Source organism: Actinia tenebrosa, unplaced genomic scaffold (assembly GCF_029948245.1).
Source record: "Actinia tenebrosa isolate PJP-AT-01 unplaced genomic scaffold, QUT_ActTen_1.0 PGA_scaffold13__45_contigs__length_12533684, whole genome shotgun sequence".
NCBI lineage: Eukaryota > Metazoa > Cnidaria > Anthozoa > Actiniaria > Actiniidae > Actinia > Actinia tenebrosa.
In genome coordinates this window covers 1,894,969-1,914,326 of record NW_028292573.1, presented here as the reverse complement: position 1 = coordinate 1,914,326, position 19,358 = coordinate 1,894,969, and the positions used below count along the sequence as shown (strand labels likewise).

The window sequence follows — 19,358 nt, the reverse complement described above, 5'->3', positions numbered from 1 at the left end:
TAATTTTTCTGCTCGGCATGTCATCATAAATGATCACCGGCCTCTAAGGTTCATAATTAGTACCGAACAAATGTATGTGACAGAGGCACCCACGATTTTATTGGAGTAGATGCAGAACATGAAAATCTTTGGAAAGTTTTTACGCATCCTTCTCCGGAACAGGTGAACAGCGTGTCATCATCGGTATCGCTGTTTTCCTTGCGGGAATCTGTAGTGGTCTTTGGTTTGTATTTCCTACTTTGTCTAGGTATGACATCGCAGAAATCTGGAACCTGGTCATCAGAATACTCCATCTTCCTAAGGGTGGGTAAGGCTAGAGCTGACGATGTCTTCGTTGTTTCAAATTTCGTGTTGGGTATCTTTTTTCCTTTTCTAACGCCGTATGCTCTCCAAACCACAATGTTACGCTTTTTGAAGATAACATCATTGTCAAGGCTTACGCCTTCCCATTTCTCTGTGGGATATGTCCCGGGAATCTATAAACCACACAGTGCTACACTTAGACCACGTACGCCACCATGTGATTCCATAGCGGTTTTCATCTGTACTGCGCTCGTGATGTCATTTCCAGAGTTTAGATAAGTGTGCATGTGATTCTTCAGTACAGCAGCTTTGCGATCGCAAGGACTTTTGCCTCCTTGAGGACCTGAAAAATCCATGCGACGTTCACTTTGTGCTTCCTGGCGAGGTTTTGAACTCCAAGTATGGTTACGGAGCTGTGATAACAGGCAGCGTTATCTTGTCTAAAGCTGACGGATTTCAGGTCTGGCATTGCACGTCTCAACTGGAGAATGACGTCAACTATAACTGCTATCACAAACAAGCTATCCTGGTTGCTTTTGTGAACACGTGCACGAGGGTTAGGTTTTGACATTCCTCTTTTGACGAATCAGTCGTGGGTGCCTCTGTCACATACATTTGTTCGGTACTAATTATGAACCTTAGAGGCCGGTGATCATTTATGATGACATGCCGAGCAGAAAAATTGCATGTAGTGTATACGGTTCAACTTCTTTAAAATCAATTTAGAACTGTTACCACTGATTAGTAAGGTTCTACTGCAGGTTTTCCCCCACTTTATTAGTCATTCATATTATAGATTATCATGTAATTCAGTAAGTTTTACTGGAATAGTTGTGAAATTTTTTATTGTGTGTGTTTGCATCATCATTAAAACAAATTAAAACGATTTTTTAATCAATCTGGGTTTCCTGTGTTTTGCACCACGACAAGAAAGGTTGGGCTCCCTGTGGCACTCGGCCGTTGACAAGTTCGAGTCGGTAATGAAAGAAACCAGATCGATGTTGTGTCTAAAAACATTCATAAAAATCCGGGTTTCAGAGTTTGCCAGGTAAGAATTCTTAAACAGCTACATTATCTAAGGCTATAAAAGTGTTTTAGGCTTGTTTTTGAGTTTATATTTTACTTATAAACACTAGTATCTTGTCTGTTATAGAAAGCGGCCAGAGGTCAGAAATGAGTAATTTGACCAAAGTTTGAAGACATACTGCGTGACACACAATCATTTGCCCAAAGATTTCTTTACATCACTAGAAAGACCAACATCTGAATAATCAACCAGCGAAGTTTCACGCGACTGAGAGGTTAAGCACATTCAGAATGAATATTTTTGTAAGACCTATTTTTTGATACTCTAAACACACGTCTAGCGAATAAAATTATTTTGTTATCTTAAAATTGTACAATTGATCCCAAAGTCACGCATATCGTACTCAATAGATTGTTCTTCAAGAATATGGGTTGTTTTAATTCCCAGTGTTGCTTTTTTTTTGTCAAGCAGCCGCGAAAGTTGAGTCAAAATTTACTGTCGCGAACGGCGTTTTCGGGAGTGTTTGAAAAATTTCATTTTTCTCCATAATAAAGCGTTATTTGATCAAACCAACTATACAGCGATTCTTAGGATACATTACCCTAACTAACTTGAAAGTATGAGCGAAATCGATTTTTCGAAGTTTGCCACGGATTTTGAATTTTGCTTGATCGTTACAGACAGTCACTCTTATGTGCTTTAAGCGGCATCACTACAACAAAGTTCCTTTGGTGTGGATAGCGATGTGTACCTACTGGGGGATGAACAACGCTGACCTTCACGAATGTCTACGATCTTTTCTTGTCATGTTTGATGAGTATCCTGTTGAGAATGCTCACAGTATCAGCGTTCACGACCATCAACTACATACCAAACTGTCCAACAACCAATAACCACAGTTAACATAAAGTCATATGGAAGTGTAAAGGAATATTTGCTTCCATTTCAAATAAGCCAGGCTATGCTTTCTGGGTATCCCTTTGGCAGTAATGCCTGCAGCAACTGGAGCCAATTCATTTCTGTCAGGTAAAATACACATTCCATTAAGGGATGACAATATAATGGAGTCAGTAGCTTCTTTTGCAGACATTATAAGAGCGGCTGGCAATGAGCACTACCAGAAACTTCAATTACCTCCTGGCCAATACAATCTTGATGTCCCAGAAATTCTTCAGTCGAGAGATGACCACTTCAATTTACAAATTGTAGAAGATAATTCTGCATTCAATGTGTCCTGTTTGGAGAACAAATTAAATGAAGAGTGTCAGTTACGTGAAAAGCTATCTATCAATCTAATTGCACCTCCTGATAAATCAATGATGTTATGCTTTGACCCTACCCATAGTAGAATTGGCTTATATGAAAGTCATATGCATGGAAGAAATGGAGGAATAATAGCTACTGGAGACTACAGTGACACACAAGGGTTTGTTGGTTATCTGTCACATATGCTTAGTCGCGACTGGAACACTGTAATAAATGGATCAAACTTTTATATTTTAAAGTTGATAAATTGAATATAACTAAACTATTCTTAGAATTCCACTTCAAACCAATGGAGATTTTCAAATCATGAGATACTTAATGACATAAAAATACTTTATTACATCCATTTTGAAATCACAAGCAAATCCTGCAATCTGATTGGTTCCCTGCAGCAGTGATTTCAGCACAAATTGCACGATTTTGAGCTCTAAATTGCACGATTTTGAGCTCTAAATTGCACGATTTTGCACATCAACTGATATGAACCAATCACAAGAGAGACATGTCATTTTCTAGCCAATTATATCAAGGAATCCATCTGAGTGTTGAGCTCACCGCTTCTTGCGAAATAAAAGAGCCACGGCTCAAAAAAAAATCTTCTGAAGAACGATTTTACCGTCAAAAGTCTTGAAAAAAGAATTAAAAAGCAGTAAAAAGGACTTAAAAAGACCAAGTGATCACTTAAAATCGTCAAAAGCATCTTTGTAAAGTAACTGCTTAAGTAAGTTGAAGATATTACAGCGAAAAGCAGTGGGAGAAAATGCAATCGGCATCTTTTGAATGTGACTTCTTGGCGATTGATCGTGGAAAGTGGTTTCCTTTTCAATCTTTAAAGCATAACAACACATCGAAAATGCAGTAATTAAAAGAAGTTTTTCTTAAGAAGAAGATTTTTGCTGAGCTACGTGACTTCTTAAGGACAACTGAAGGACTAAACCACCTTTGATTTTTGCTGTTTTGTCGGCACAAGTGTGATCTAAACATGTTGAACAGAAATCGTAAAAATACAAGCAGTGAGCATTGGCTGTATGGACAACAGCCAGTTCATTACAACCCTTTTGGGCAGGATTGTCTTGCTCTTTAATGTAAGTAAATGTTTCTTAATTCGTAAACCGTTTGGTCCGATATAAATTCATTTTAGTTTTGGATTGAAAGTGTTGGTTTTCAAAATGAGAATCATTGCTCGATCAGTATAAACAAGTTCTCTTGACAGCATGTTTGAATCGACTGCTTTTAGATTGTAAGTCATGTCGGTTTAACTGGAAAAAACGTCTTTTTCAAAAAAGATTTCAAAATGGATATAATAAAGTGGTAATTGAACTGAGTGGAGTGCAATTTTGGTCTGAAATCAAACTTGCAATTACAAATCGCACTCCCGCTACGCGGTCGTGCGATTTTGTAATCGCGCGTTTGATTTCAGACCAAATTGCACTCCACTCAGTTCAATTACCATTATAAATAGTATAATCAACGATAATGTTTGCAAATAACAAATTTCTATGCACGGTTTTTATGCATATATTACTTGCAAAAAGTTTAATTTTTTTGGTATAAGCCGATTTTTTTTGCGGCATGAAACTTAAGATCATATGAAAACACTGTTATCGTACAATATAATTATTGCAAGCTAAGGGTCGAGATGCTTATGGATTTTGAGAAATTTGAAAAAAAAAACATTTCTCTCTAACGTAATTTCTGCAAGAAAATAATGTGAACACAACATTGGTGGATAACTAATGAAATAAAGACCCGATTTCTAAATCATATTTCTCTATTGGAGATGAACAGCAATATTACCAAAGCCACATAAAAAAATGGCAAATGAATTTTGATCAGCCTGTTGCTTCTCGTAAAAGGAAGATATAATTTATACATAGGCTTCAAACTCCCCCAAAAAAACAATGTAAATACACCTTGAAGCCGATTTTTCTCTCTGAAATAACCTGTATTTTTCGAATGAGAAAGATTTCTGGTAATAAAAAAACAACACAGAAGGTGGAGATAGCGTCTAGTTTTAGAGTGATGGCTACTCGAACATTTACTAAAATTTGAACATGTAAGTGATTTGATATAGAATAAGGATGCTTTTTGTATATGTACAAAATTCCCTCCTGTTGTTTTCATCTCGAAGAAGATTTTCCCCCCGATTTTATTTTCATCTTTCAGTTTTATCTAAATTGTGCTCCCTGTGCCTATTGGGAGGCTCGCAGTGCCTAAATTTATTTATTATTATGCATTGCTATGTTCCTACTGACGATGCTGAGGAATCTAACAAGCACGATTTCCACGATCAGGACATTGTCATCATCATCATGGGAGATTTCAATGCGAAAATAAGAGCTGATAACACCGGCTATGAGCTAGGAGCTAATCCGTTGTTCGAAGACTTTTCAAAGCATTTGGCCAGACACAATTGGGTTACACTATTGCGGATTACAAGTGAAAAACCAAAACATTTATAAGGTCTATATCAATTAGAGTATCTTAAGAAATTTTCTTTTTTTTCAAAAACAGAGTTGGGGAACTATGAACTTCAAGTCACCCATCCAAGTAATAACCTCACTCAAACGTGCTCGACTCAATGTCTTGGAAGCCCAAGTTTTTTCCTCTGGGCCACGATTTCAGGAAATTAGCACAACAATAGCCATGAAAACAATGCACCACATAGACTAGATTATTTTCCACTTCAAATCAACGTGCCAGTGCGTGGCAGAGTGCAAGGGATTAGCTATAGATATGGTCTGGGGGCCGGCTAGTCTCTCCCCTGATGCTTCGGCTAGAACACTATCCTGCGTAATCCGTACACCCAAGGGCAGAGGGACTTAATCGCCGTCATGTCCGAAGACCATACGATGACCCAGCGGATGTCTAGGGGTATGGCATGAAGGCACTAATTTTTTCTTCTTCTGTATTTTGGAATTAATTATCTAATTAAAAGTGGTGGACGTGGGTTCGAATCCCACTGTATTTGTATTTTTTTCCCTTTTTCTTAGTTTTGTCTAGCCTTAGCTTTTTTATGTTTATTCGTTTGTTTGTTTGATTGTTTGTTTGCTATAGGTTTACTCGGCCTCTCCTGTCTGAACCATCCTTGATCTCAAACTCAAAATTTTGAACCCTGAAGGCAAGCTTTTCTATATGTTATTCAGCGCAGTAAAGGTACCTTAATGAGTCCAACTCGTATTTTGTTTCTTGTTCATTCATTTTTGTGGTGCTTACATAAATTTGTGTTATTTAGTGATGCTTACATTGATGATAATTCTACTTCGCATTTGCATACAGTGAGCGATCAATTAAGTGAAATTGCAAGCCACGTGACCACGAACTCAGTGCGAGTTTGACCTTCGAGCTAAGTCGAGCTGAAGTTTCATAATAGTGCAAAGAGAGTCCGAAATTCTCAGAAAAACAGTACAGGATAGAAAAGAATACATCTAATGCCTGAAGAAGAAGAAATACTGAGATTCCGAAGAAAACATTATAAGGGACTGGTCATAAAGTATAGAAGGGGGGGATAGGAGGGGTGGGCCACAATTATCATTAGAGGAACACCTTATTCGCAAATATCTTGAGCATCTTCAGTATCTCCAGTAACAGAAGAAAGAAGCTGAATCTAAAATGAAATACGACGACTTTGAATTTTGTATTTCTTGGCCAAGACTCAATTGGAGAATGAAGCAGAAAATACGGACGGTGTGGAGGAAGAATATGGCGATGAAGAAGAAAGCAGCTACAGTGATGCCGATGAAGAAGAAAGCAAATACAGTGATGCAAGTGACATTGAAGATGATTATTCTGATTTAGTGCTACATGAAATTGGCTTTTCAAGTGATGACGACACAAATGATGAGGTAGAAAAGATTGAACCCCTTAAAACAAGAGGTGGGTGACATACAACAACTTACCGATCAAGACATTTTTTTGGAGACTCTGATTAAGGTATTGATTTATTGGTGGTTTTAATCAGTGAGATAGAACTACAAAATCCTTTATTTATTTATGTACCCGATTATGTATTTACATATTTTGTTCTTAGCTTATTCATAGTTAAAGCGCCTTAGTTGCGAGTTTATGAAACGTTCTATCTAAGATTTGAGTTAAAAACGGCAAATTGCAAACGTGCAATCTCGTCAAAGCGCTTTGTGGCAAAGTTCTAAGATATCATCTGAAAGCTCTTGGATAGCACTGGCAAAAATAGAAAGTACATAAACATAATTTCTGATTAAGGGAAAAACATTATTTTAATATATATATTTTTTTTTAGCCGAAGCAAAGGGTTTCATCCAATAGAGTGCATTTACTCAAACTGTGAAATAGTTAGATAAATTTATCTAAATTAGTTAACTATTTAGGTGACGTCACCTAAAATAGTAAACGCGCGCCTAACCAACGGTCATGTAATTCAGGGGGGGCTAGTCTAAGCCGCCAATTTCAAATCCTGTTCGTTATAGAGAAAATTGCTTTAGCCCGCCATTTTTTGAATCTCGTACGCTAGACTAGTCAATGAAAATAAACAATATCGAATATAGTTCGAAGAACTATAGTTCAAATTGTTGTAAAAATTAATTAAGCAAAAATTAAATTGTTTACTTTATGGCTTTAAAGAATTAGACTTAAAAAGTAATTATAAACTATTTTCTGAAGTTCAAAAATATATTCTAGCTACTAATCGTTTTCAATCCGACTTTGATGCTACATAGTTTTTTCCCCCCTATTGTTATCTCATTATAAGATTGTTGTACTAATTTTAGTTCGTATTTATTGTGTATTTATTGTACTTATTTTCTAATTTCCGCTTTTGCTATTTATTATTTATATTGTAAAATAGACGTAAGCCCCCTTGTTAAGTCTCGTTGCTTTTGGGGCAAATGTTATGATAAATATGTTTAAATAAAATTAAAAAAAAAAAAAAAAATTGTTGTACAGTTTATCCGAGTAAATAATAAAGGAATATTTCAAATACTGTATTTCTAAATGCATTTGACATTGTATGGGTGAATTCTGGTGCCATCAATTATACAATAACAGTTGCTTTTGGTTCTCTTACTGTAACTTCGAAGCTAGAGTTTCAAGGATTCCTCTTGGGTTTAAGTGCTTGCGGAGAAACGCGTCGCACGTACGGTATATCCCGATGCTCAAAGCTGCTCTAATCTCTGGTCTTGAGCTTTTTTTCAGCTATCTTTTCTTCTGATTTAGTCTGGATTTTTTGCAGTTTAAACGTTCATACATCAGTGCTACTCCATAGCAGTTTCGTTCTCTTGAAACCTCAATCATACAAGAATATTTGCTCGTAGCTTCTTCATGTCATCCAACTTAACTCCCGGGCATTCATGTCTCCGATGGGCTTCTTGCTCGTATATTTATCAAAACGGGTACTGCAGATTTGATGATTACATTTCCAACAAGATAAACAGATAATTTTCCCTGTTATTCGTCTTTGAAAATTGATTTTTCTCGCACCCTTCATTTGCTTAGCTTTTGTTTACTACGCCCCCTGATTTTCAGAGCGCTGGCACGTGATTTTTCAAATTATGTGACGTCAGCTAAAATAGTAAAATAGTTATCTAATTTAGGTGACGTCAACTATTTCACAGTTTGACTAAATGCACTCTAAGATATAAGTATGATACGTTATTATTTTTTCCATATCCATTTCAATATTTTGATTCTACAATAAATGCGCAAAAAGGTGCCAGGTATTTTTGATATGTACGTTTTGTTGAAATCATACTTGATCAAAGTTGGCAATGCTGAACCTAAATAAATGTATAACATTAAATGGGAAATACAGGGAATGTCAATGGTAATACATGGGCATAAATCAAGGTTGTTCTTATACGTGATCAAACCTTCAGCCACTTCGGGTGGGTCACTCATTTTTGTGCTTGAAAATCTGGGTGGTTCATGTAATTATGTGCAAAAATATGAGGGTGGGTCAGAGGAAAATAATCGTGCAGTTATTCTTTATTTCCAGCCAACCCCCCACCCCCTGTATTATATGACCAGTCCCTAAGACCTGAAATGGCTGCTTTATCAAACGCTATCCTGGAATTAAACAGAAAGCTCTCTAATGTAGAGACTCCTCTTGTCAGAAAGGATGGTGACAGAGGAAAACGACCTGCTAGTCAGGACAAAACGGTTGAGGAAGGGTGTTGCTAATGTGCGAGCCACCATAGAATACACATATACACATGGAATACGTATGAATATTGTAAATAATAAAATTGCAGCATTCACAAGGATTAGGATTTTTATTGAACCAAAACCTAAACTTGTACCTATTAGGGTGATTTTCTCAGCAACCAAATATTAAAAATGTTAAAAAATATATTAAATACTGAATTTTGGAAATAAAAATGAAACGTTGCTGCGACAATTTCAGTTGATTTTTTTATTACAGCTTCAACTTTCATGAACATATTTTTCAAGAAGTTCTGCAGTCGTCCTGCAGAAGTATCAAATGCAAAATCATTGACAGCCTCGGGATACAGGAAAAGACTCCTTGATGTCATCACAACAGAGTGCTCAGCAGCTGTTCTCGAAGCTGCTGAAATACATCGTCAAGCTCGAGGTCAGCGAACTGTTGGTAATGGACCAACAGCGGTAGAACGAGAAGAAAAAGAGCGCAATAACTCAATTGTTGTTGTTGAGGCTTGTGCATCTGCTGTAACTTCTATTAGGCCAGGCCAGGAGGAGGAAAGTTTCGAAGAAGCGCAGAGAGCGTACAGAGTGAATGTCAGGGACAGTCATCCTCAGACAAACGTAACGAAAACCGGCGACAAACCATCAGTTGGTAAAAAGCCCGACGACCATATGCGTAAGAGTGTTCGATTCTTCGAAAAATACGTCGAAGGAGTGACAATGGATGTTTTAAAATGCACCAGCAGCTTGACTGAATTTCATTTGCAAGTCCTGGACACTATGCCATGTCAGGAAGATGTAACAATAAGAAAAGACATGACCCATTGCACATCACCACAGTGCAAAAAAAAAAAACGTACTCGAAGAGTGTATGTGTCTACTGCTGATAGATACACAGCAACATTTTTGAATCATGTATATGTAGAATATTCACTTGCAGGTATTCAGGGCTTAATATTCTGCTTACGGAGCTCAGTTATCCCTTTAAAGGGCTCAAATATTGTCACTGTAACAATCTTAGTCAGTTTCACATCGCATCGTTTCTGAAACAATCGTTCATGAAGCGACATTGTTGACATGCTTCGTGTAGCACAAACACGCCAATTGAGTGGTCGTTTTTTTGCGATAAATTCTTTCTAGATATTGCACTTTTTATAGCACAGTTGTTCAATTTTGTGCTGTGCGCAATCACAGACGAATATCAGCTGAACGATACAAAAGCATAGCTGCAATCACTTACTAAAGAGCAAGGAAAGGATTCGATGTGAAGTTTAACCCTGATAGCCGTTGGTCATATACTTTTTACAAGGGACTAGATGTAATTCAACTTAAAGGTGGCAGTAATAAAATGATTCTGAATAGAGAGGACCAAGCGGGTTTCAGGCTCGATAGTAACTACACACACAAGAATCATAAGGCTCTCTATATAAGATACAATCCTGAACTAACATCTCATTCAGCATGTGGGCCAAATTCAAATTCCATCCTATATATTTATGGCAACAGAGAATACGGGATAAGTGTCGGGCAAGAGTCATGAAGGCTCCTGATGTTTTACACGAAAAAACACCAACTTAGCATCAGGCCGATTTGTATTTCTTGAGAGAAAAAAACAGAATTAGACGTGTGCTTCGAAGGAAAGATAGTTGATTGTGTCAGAGTCGACAGAGGGACGGATGAAGGTCCAGCACATTTAGAGGTACAGTTTAGGTGGACACAGTGGCATCTTAAGGAATTTCTCATTAAAGGGATCATACCTGTCATACGTATGACAGATAAATTGCTCAATGCCAAATCTTTGGATTCTGATGAGTGTCAGCAGCTGAAGAAGCAGGGACTTGAAGCAATTTCACTTTTCACTTATGCTTCTTATGAAATAAATATTCAGCGACGTCTGCTAGTGGCCAGACATTGGTAAAGAATATGCTTCCCTTTGTTAGTTTGTTGGATTACTGACTATGCTCTGAAGTGGATCTCCTCATACCTCAGTAACAGAACTCAGCGAGTGTATCTTGAAGGGTGCAATTCTGAAGTTTTTCCACTACCTTATGGTGTTCCGCAGGTTCTTGCCCTGGACCGCTCCTGTTTACAATCTACACAAATGAGTTGTTTGATGTTCCCCATGGACGACTGCCTGATGTTCAAGTGTACGCTGATGACACGCAATGGTATTTATCGTTTCGATCGAACTCTGTACCTGATCAGAATGATGCAATGGCTGCCATGGAACAATGTGTGAATGCTATTTGCAACTGGATGCTCTCAGAGAAACTAAAACTAAACGATGACAAAACTGAATTCTTAATCATTGGAACTAAAATGCAGTTGGAAAAGATCAGCGTAAATCAACTAAATATTGGTGAAGTTAAAATCACGTCAACAGACATTGCCAAGAACTTAAGAACATGGTTTGATACAAATGATTACCGACCTTATCAAAATCCATCGTTTTCAGTCTGCATTATCCCAACGAATGCATAGAGGAAAATCAGACATTCATTATTGGCTTTGTTTCTATGATAAACAAGCTAGAAAGAAAACAACTGGATTTTGATAAGAACAATAATTATACTAGATAATCACTTCGGCACGCAGCATTCGTAGGTATAATATAATTATACCTACGAATGCTGCGTGCCTCAGTAATGATCTATTAAATATGTGTCTTACAACTCAAATTTGTAGAACTTGCAGCGCTGCGTTTTATCATATAAACAATTTAATGCGCATAAGAGAATCTGCTAGAGAATCTGCAGAAACTTTAGTTCACGCATTGATAATTGGTAGAATAGATTACTGCAATAGTCTTCTCTATGGGCTTCCCGCCACTCATTTAAATAAGGTGCAAAGAGTACGACAGCAGCTAGGCTTGTTTGTTGTGCTCCTCGTTTTTATCATATAAAACTATTTTAGTTTCTTTACACTGGTGACCAGTTAAGTTTAGAATTAACTTTAAAATACTAGCTATTACTTTTAATATTTTTTTCTTGTCTATTAGATCGTACAGAGTATAAATGAGTTGGTTATAGGCGTTGAAAATGGTTATTTTGCATTATGCATCTCATTAGATATTTGTATATATGTGCAAATGTATACTACAACGCTTCTGCAATCGAGTGTATATACATCATATATATATATATGTAATTTGAATTTTATCTCTACATATATTATTTATTTATGTTCTTCATCATTTATTTAGGCCATCATTTTCATAGTACATATCATATTTGAATTTTATCTATAATTTGCTTTTTTTTCTAATGTGATTTTTTAAATATTTATATTTATATTTATATTCTAAGTCTAGATAATGCGCAGTTCATCATATTCACATGTTAAAGTCGCGCTTTATAAAAATCAAGTATTATTATCATTATCAAATAAATATTATTGTTATACAGCTATGAAATTTTCCGATATAACGAACACTCTCATTGGTTAAAAGATGACCACGTGACACTAGTTAAATCTAAATGTTTCCCGGTCGGCAAATAAGTTGCACGTGACAATAATCGTGGCAATAAACAAGTGCACGTGATCAGAACGTGCAGTCGCTGATGGCGTTATATTTTGCACCAATCAAAAACATCAGATGGGGAGCAGACATCTTGCTTGAATTTTCATTACAAATGGAGCTCGAAGCGAAACAATAGAGATTTTCCAGTGTTTCTACAGAGAAATTACAGATTTTTATTGAGAAAAAAAAATTTGGAAAATACGAAAAAAGCGACTAAAAATGGTGTTGCTACTTTCCTCGCTTTTTGGTAGAGAAATACAAGACCGTATGTGAGTTGTATTTGTAAAATCATGGTCAGTATTCATGCATTTAGCTTGCTAAATGAAGTTCTTATTTCGTTAACTGACTTCTCAATATTTCTCAATTGCTATATGACGAAACACTTAATGTCTGGTCCCTCGGCTTCTCTTCGTAAAACATTCGTTCCCTCGCGACCAGACATTAAGGTGGCTCGGTATTTCCAAATGGCCGAATCGCTTATGTCGATACTCATACCTTTTGCGCCCTTTAAGCAATCGCTATAAAACTTTTACCAACATCTAAAACAATCATTTACTTATAATATGGTATATTCTGCTTGCATTTCAGGTTAATAAGTTGTAAGATGTAAGCGATTAAGCAAATGCACTGTTTTCACAAAAACTCGATTTTGCGAAAAATCTGTCCGTTTATTTCGACGACAATTTTGGGATGCTTTTAGGTAAACATAACACACAACCTGGCCAAGTTTAAAGAAATTACTTGGCGCTGAAATACCGCTACAGAAAGCTCACCTAAATTCACCATTGTCATGGATAATCTTTTAAAGTTGTGAACTAAATAGTCTTTGACTATACATGCTTGAAAACCATAGTTTTTAAAAAGTAACGGCAAGTTAACATATATCCAAATGTCATACCGCGATTGCCAGTAGACCTTTTATTTTTAGGTCAAGTGTCTCATGCACTTTGCAGTACCACTTTAGGGAATGTATTGTTATTCATGCACTAAGGTATCACGTTACTCTCGATTTAACACCTTTACGCTTTCAACATTTGTACAGTTTTAATTAATCGTGTTATCAAGTTCAGTTCCAAGTTAATATTAAAGGAAAGATAGACTAAAACACAAGTAAAGAAAAGCATTTATTATCCGTCTAATGCAATAAATATCTCCTGACAAAATTTACTCCGTATCTGAAATACATTGCCACTTTTTCACAGCCTTCTCGTGGGCAAGAGCAGCCCTTGTTACAGCATTCGTCATCGCGGGCATTAATGACATCAAATCGTCGATTTGGTCGGCCTTTTTCTTCCTCTTTGATCTCTTCTGTTTTACTTTTAAATCAAGAAAAGATAACGCAGAATTAGATAACGCTAGCACCGTTTTTGAAAACTCCACATTGTTTGGTAGTCCGCTCGCCCTCTGACAAACTTTAAATATCATTCATACACCAACCTTCATTTTTATGATCCCCATCGCTGTCATCAAAAGGATCAACTATTTTCTCTTTTTCTTGTTGCCCCTTTCGTTTGACCCACTCGACTACTTCTTTAGCCTTTCTTTTTCCTTTTGATAACAGAAATAGACCATCCCTGCCAAATTTATTGCAGTCGCTCTCCTTGTCCTTGCTTTCTTCTTCGGAATTACCTCGGTACAAGTGCTCTGGCTCGACAACCTTGCTATTTGGCGGCAGTTTACTGTCGGAATTTGATGCTGTAGTACACGACTTTTCATCCTTTAGTTCTCCTCTACATAAAAAAATAAACAAAGAGCGCACCTCCATTACATTTAGAAAAAAGCCTATTATAGTTCGAGTTGCTATAAACTACACTTACGTTTCTTTCATTCTCCGGAGTATTCTTCTTCTTGCTGCTTCTCTTGTGGGGCATCCAGTTTTTCCTACAGATGTGTCCAAGTTTGTTTGCCATAAGCTGAACATACCGTAACACTCTGGAAGGCAGCTGTCCAACGTTATGTATAGCTTCTTTTACTATGGCAAGTTCCAACATTTTGCTTAAATTTGGTGCCGTTTCTTCAGCACTTCTCGTACTGGATTCTTTTCTCTTGTTTCTTGCTTCAGATGAGCTACTCCTTTTCAGTTTCATTTCGTCATATTCCTTTGGATTGGTAATAACGGGCGTCCCTTTTAGTGCCGCCTCTAAAAATATGTTTCTTTCGCCTTCCATTTTTCTAAAGCCAATGTTCTAGTTGCATTGGGACATGATAAGCAACCTGTATTTATACTCATATTGTGAACGCATGTTTTTATGACTCATACCAAGGTGACAACTAAATAATTTCTCAAAGGATCAACAATCATACGATGCAATTTGGTCCATTCTTCTTCGACGTCTACTTTATTCAGCGGCAATAGTCTAATCACTAGCTCTAATCAGGAACACAAACAAATGCTGAAAAATTTGTCAGTTTTACTAAAAAATCCCATTAAAGTTGACGAAAAGATAAATTGTGTGAATTGTTGTTGTCACGTTTTTCAGGACAAATGGGCCAATACCTCTTTTGTATTCTTGGTACATCTTTTTGTTAATCCCCGATAGACTATAAACCTTCGTTCATAATATTTACATGACATAACCTTTGAAGGTCTGCCATGACTCCTCCCGTTTTTCCGTCCTTTTTCAGTAATACTGTCTTTATAGTTCTTGGCCTTTTGAAAATTCTGAAATGGAACAACAACAACTTTCCACATTTTCCAATGAATTTCATGAGTCAAGTAATCTTCTTGCTCACGTGTCTTATTAATGTCTTGGATTCATACAGTCTTGGTAACGTCCTTGATCGCCTCGGTCTTTCTGGACTTCCAGAGCCTAATGGAGGTCATGATTACTACAGCAAACTTGCTTTGGCTCCCATAAAATTCTGGTACCTTACTGGTGAGACATTGGAAACATTTGAAGAACTTTTTGTCGAAATGAGATGGCCAATCATTTTATATGACTGCGCAAACCGTCGCAGGATTCGAGTTCAACGATTAAACATCAAAAACAGACTACTCCTTGTACTGATATGGTTACGACGATATCCAAGGTTGCAGACCCTTGGAGCGAAGTTCAGAGTTGACCTTACTTATCCTTACTTATACCAATAAAACAATACATAATGTCGTTCCTCTTTTACTTGACCACTACACAAACGAAGTTCGATGGCCCACAATAGCAGAATGGAATTCATGGGTGGGATACTGGGAGAAGTATCCTTCCTGTGTTGGCATCATCGATGCAACAATTCATGAAATATGGAGGCCGTCCTTAAGACAGGCAAGTTTTACCGCGGTGACAAGAAGAGGCATTTCATGTCAAGCCACATAATCATAACGCCAGATGGATTGATTGTTCACTGTTCAGCAGCGTAAGCATTTTAATTTTATACTTTTTATTTTTGTGTTCGTGATAAGGATGTCGGTTTATTTGACATGAGAAGAAAGATTTAAATATGTTATGTTATGAATCTATTGAGTAATTTATAATGGTGTTATCGCCCAAAAATTAGCATCATCATCATTGTCATCAAATTTATTTTCCTAGATTTCCTGGACACCTTAATGACATTAACGGATTTAATATGATGCCCGATATTGGCTGGCGATGGCACCGCGGAAATACGCTTACGATCACTCTATTGTACTGGTCAGCGGCGTCTCAAAACAACTCACAAAATGGCGGACATTTTATGAAATTTTTGACTTCGAAAAAGTAACTTAAAGAAGGGAGAAAAACAAATCTGTATCAATAAAACTGTTTACAAATGCCAATGACTCTTTTATTTGTCCATAGACCAATATATAATTATGCTTGATAAGCAAAAAGCGCCTTTTTTCTAAACGAAATAGCGACTAATTTCTCGAGCATATCCACATTACACCGAGCATTCAAAGCGCCATCTTAGTAAAAACTTACATATATAAATTGTCAAAACTTAGCCAAAACAAACAATACTTAGATCTGTAAGTCAAGAGACTTTTAGACAGATAGATTTTACATCATATATACTTTGCACAAGAAACTTAATGCTTGCACACATTATGAACTAGAGTAATAAAGTTGAATGACAACAAAAATACTTTTGTCGCCATCAATAGATCGGCTGACGACAGCACTTGTTGTGATTTTTTAGTGCTGATTGAAAACATGCTGTGTTATTTTGCCAAAACTAGACAGTTATCACAGGATTGTAGGGGCATATTAAGAAAATCAAACAGTGAAATTCATAGATGTGGAAAAATCCCCTATGTTTAACGACTTTGTCAGCATCATTTTGATAAAATACGGCGAAACAACAACAAAAGATGTTCATGTCCATCAACTTGGGGACATTCAAAATCCTTACATCCCCACCAAATTCCCCAAACTTACCACTCCATATTAGATCAGGCTGGCAAAAATGACCCCCAATATACACCTGGCCCTAGATGGTGCAATATATGTCATAAAGAAGCACCAAAAAGGTTCATTGATGCAGATATTGGTTCAGAAAATATTACACCTCCCAAACAACAAAAAGTAAGTCTTGCTATTAAAGTTTGACAATAGTATTTTAATTTATGTTTATATATTCATATAAGACTTCAAAAAAACTACTTCGAAACATCTAATGAAAGGTCAAATAAATATATAAATACATACACACTTATCTATAGTATTACTTTTTTATCAGTAATTATCATTAAAACTTAAATAACTTTGAAAAATAAAAATATCATAATTGAATTAATTTACACAGTTAGTTGGAACAACAGACCAGATACATGAAGATAAAGAAAATACAGATATATCAAGTCTGCAGGTAGGGATCAATGAAAATAATGATATATATGTCATTGCATTAATATAATTATGTTCACTGAACACTTTTGTAATGACCTATAATTTTTATATTTCAAGTCTCAGCAAGAGAACCAATGTGACAGAAAAGAAGAAAGTGAAGAAGAAGAAATCAAAGTCAAAATGAGCACCTGGAAAAAGATTCAATCAAAATTAGAAGGTACATATTATTCTATTGAGAATTACACAAAAAATCTATTTGATAAATGAAAGCATTTTTATTGATAAACTTCATTACTTACATGATTCAATCTTGTTTCAATTTAAGAGCCAACATTTGAGGACAATTTGAGAAAATTGGGCACAATAGTTGACAAGCACAAGGACCGACAATCACTGGTGGGGCATGACAACATGAAGGCATTGGTTATGCAGCATGTACCAACACTATACACAACGTTACTTAATAGTATATCAAGTGAAAGACATGGAGAGAAAAAGGTGCACATGCAAGAAAGGAGAGTTACATCACTTATCTGGCATTTACTATACTACAGGTAATAATTCCTATACATATTTTTTTTACCCTTGATATTAACACTTAATTTGATTTTAACATGTACATATTATGCATTCAACAGGAATCAAAGACATGGCAATTTCCAAGATGAATGTGGGATATTTTTGGAATTACAAGGTTTATCATCTATAGGACTCTCAGCCGGAATAACCTTGGGATTTGCCCGAAACCCAAAAACAAAAACATTGAAGAAACATGAGATTTCAAATGGCTATATAAAAAAAGTTCAAGATAAACTTTATTCTGTTATGAAAAAGGTACATTACTTAGTCATTCTAACAAAAAAAGCAAAACACAAGACATAACAACTTTTTTTAAAGATCTAATTCAACTTATTATTATGACATGATCCCTAATTAAAAAAAACTATTCTTTGTAGCATCATATCAGCATTTAATCATTATTGTATTACATGTATGTGTTGTTTTTGAAACAATTCATAACATATAGTTAAACTGCCAATATTAAATAAATCTTTCTTTTATAGGGAACCTTTCTTATTTTGATGATTGATGACTTTCACAACATAAATGCAATCAAGACACCACAGGGGAGACAGATATCAAATGCTGTTCACATGGCAAGCATCATGTTGGATATCCACCAGTACGAAGCAGTCAAGTCAGTGAATAAGGTTCACAGAGAAGTAACAGTTCATATATCTGGAAGACAACCTCAACGATTAATATGCAAAGGAGGAATCTGCAGTCAAGCTGTTGTACAAGAAATCAGTGCAGCATGGTCTCAGTATTGTCAACACACATTTCTGGAGGGCCTTCCTGCAAGTTACAAACAGATAAATCCTTGTTTGCTGAGGAAATCCTTGAAAGAACTCAGGTATGCATCAAATTATAATCATGCAACATTAAGTAAGCACAACTGGGGGATATAAAAATTTTATTTACAATAAAAATTATACAACAACAGAGTCAAATAATAAAATACTTAGCATAACAAGTGAAAACACAGTCTATATCCTTACAATACCATTCCAATAATTAGCACGAAATAGTACTAGTCGAAAAAGTAAAACTATTAAGTACTATAAGTACTTATGACACTGGATGACTCTAATATTTTGTATCCCATGCCCATAGCAAGGGAGTTCAATATTATTGTCATATTATTTCACAGAGTTTATGCAAGAGAAGACCAATCCCAGTCTCTAAAATCAACTGTACTCATAGATGAGATAGAACAAGATCTACATAGTCTTAATGATTATAGAGACACCCACCAGTATATGTTCCAAGTACTGCCAGAGCTGTCAACATTTTTAAACACCAATGTCCTTCCTGTAGCTGGAGACTGGCCAACATGGTACTTCCACAAGAAAAATATTTGTATATCATCAGAAAAACATGACTCCATGATTCCTGAGCTTGGGCAGTTCCATGTCTACTTGAATGCCACTGAAGATGTTATCATAAGATACCATCCAATATTTCAAGAGATGTACAAGTCAGTATTTGGCCAAAGAAAGATCTTGCCATTGAAACCAAAGCCAGAGAAGATTTCATTGTGCATCACACTTACATTTTCAGGCTGGTTACAGATCAGAGATGTAATCATTGCAGCTTTTCAAGAGTGTAAAGATGTAGAGTTTGTCTGTTTGTTCCATTTATTTGAAGAACTAGTCCCACTCACATTTCTTCATTACCCTGTTTTTGTCAAGGGAGGTAGCTTTCAATACATTGAAGAATCAATGAAGAGATTGGCCATTATGTTTATAGCTATGGAACGCCACCATTATAATAAAGACAC

The 19,358-nt window shown here is 36.1% G+C and overlaps 1 protein-coding gene and 1 long non-coding RNA gene across 2 annotated transcripts; both read left to right on the top strand.

Annotated features, from left to right (window-relative positions):
- Nucleotides 1–1,217: 1,217 nt before the first annotated feature.
- LOC148911595 (uncharacterized) lies at nucleotides 1,218–1,698 on the top strand. The gene is made up of 2 exons (XR_016119604.1): nucleotides 1,218–1,351; nucleotides 1,457–1,698. It is a non-coding gene; the product is annotated as an uncharacterized LOC148911595 (long non-coding RNA).
- Nucleotides 1,699–15,489: 13,791 nt separating this feature from the next.
- Nucleotides 15,490–17,575, top strand: LOC116308104 (uncharacterized). The gene is made up of 5 exons (XM_089029167.1): nucleotides 15,490–15,602; nucleotides 16,663–16,753; nucleotides 16,974–17,036; nucleotides 17,135–17,234; nucleotides 17,343–17,575. The coding sequence occupies exons 1-5, from the start codon at nucleotides 15,490–15,492 to the stop codon at nucleotides 17,573–17,575; spliced, it is 600 nt and encodes a 199-aa protein (XP_088885293.1).
- The last annotated feature ends 1,783 nt before the right edge of the window (nucleotides 17,576–19,358 follow it).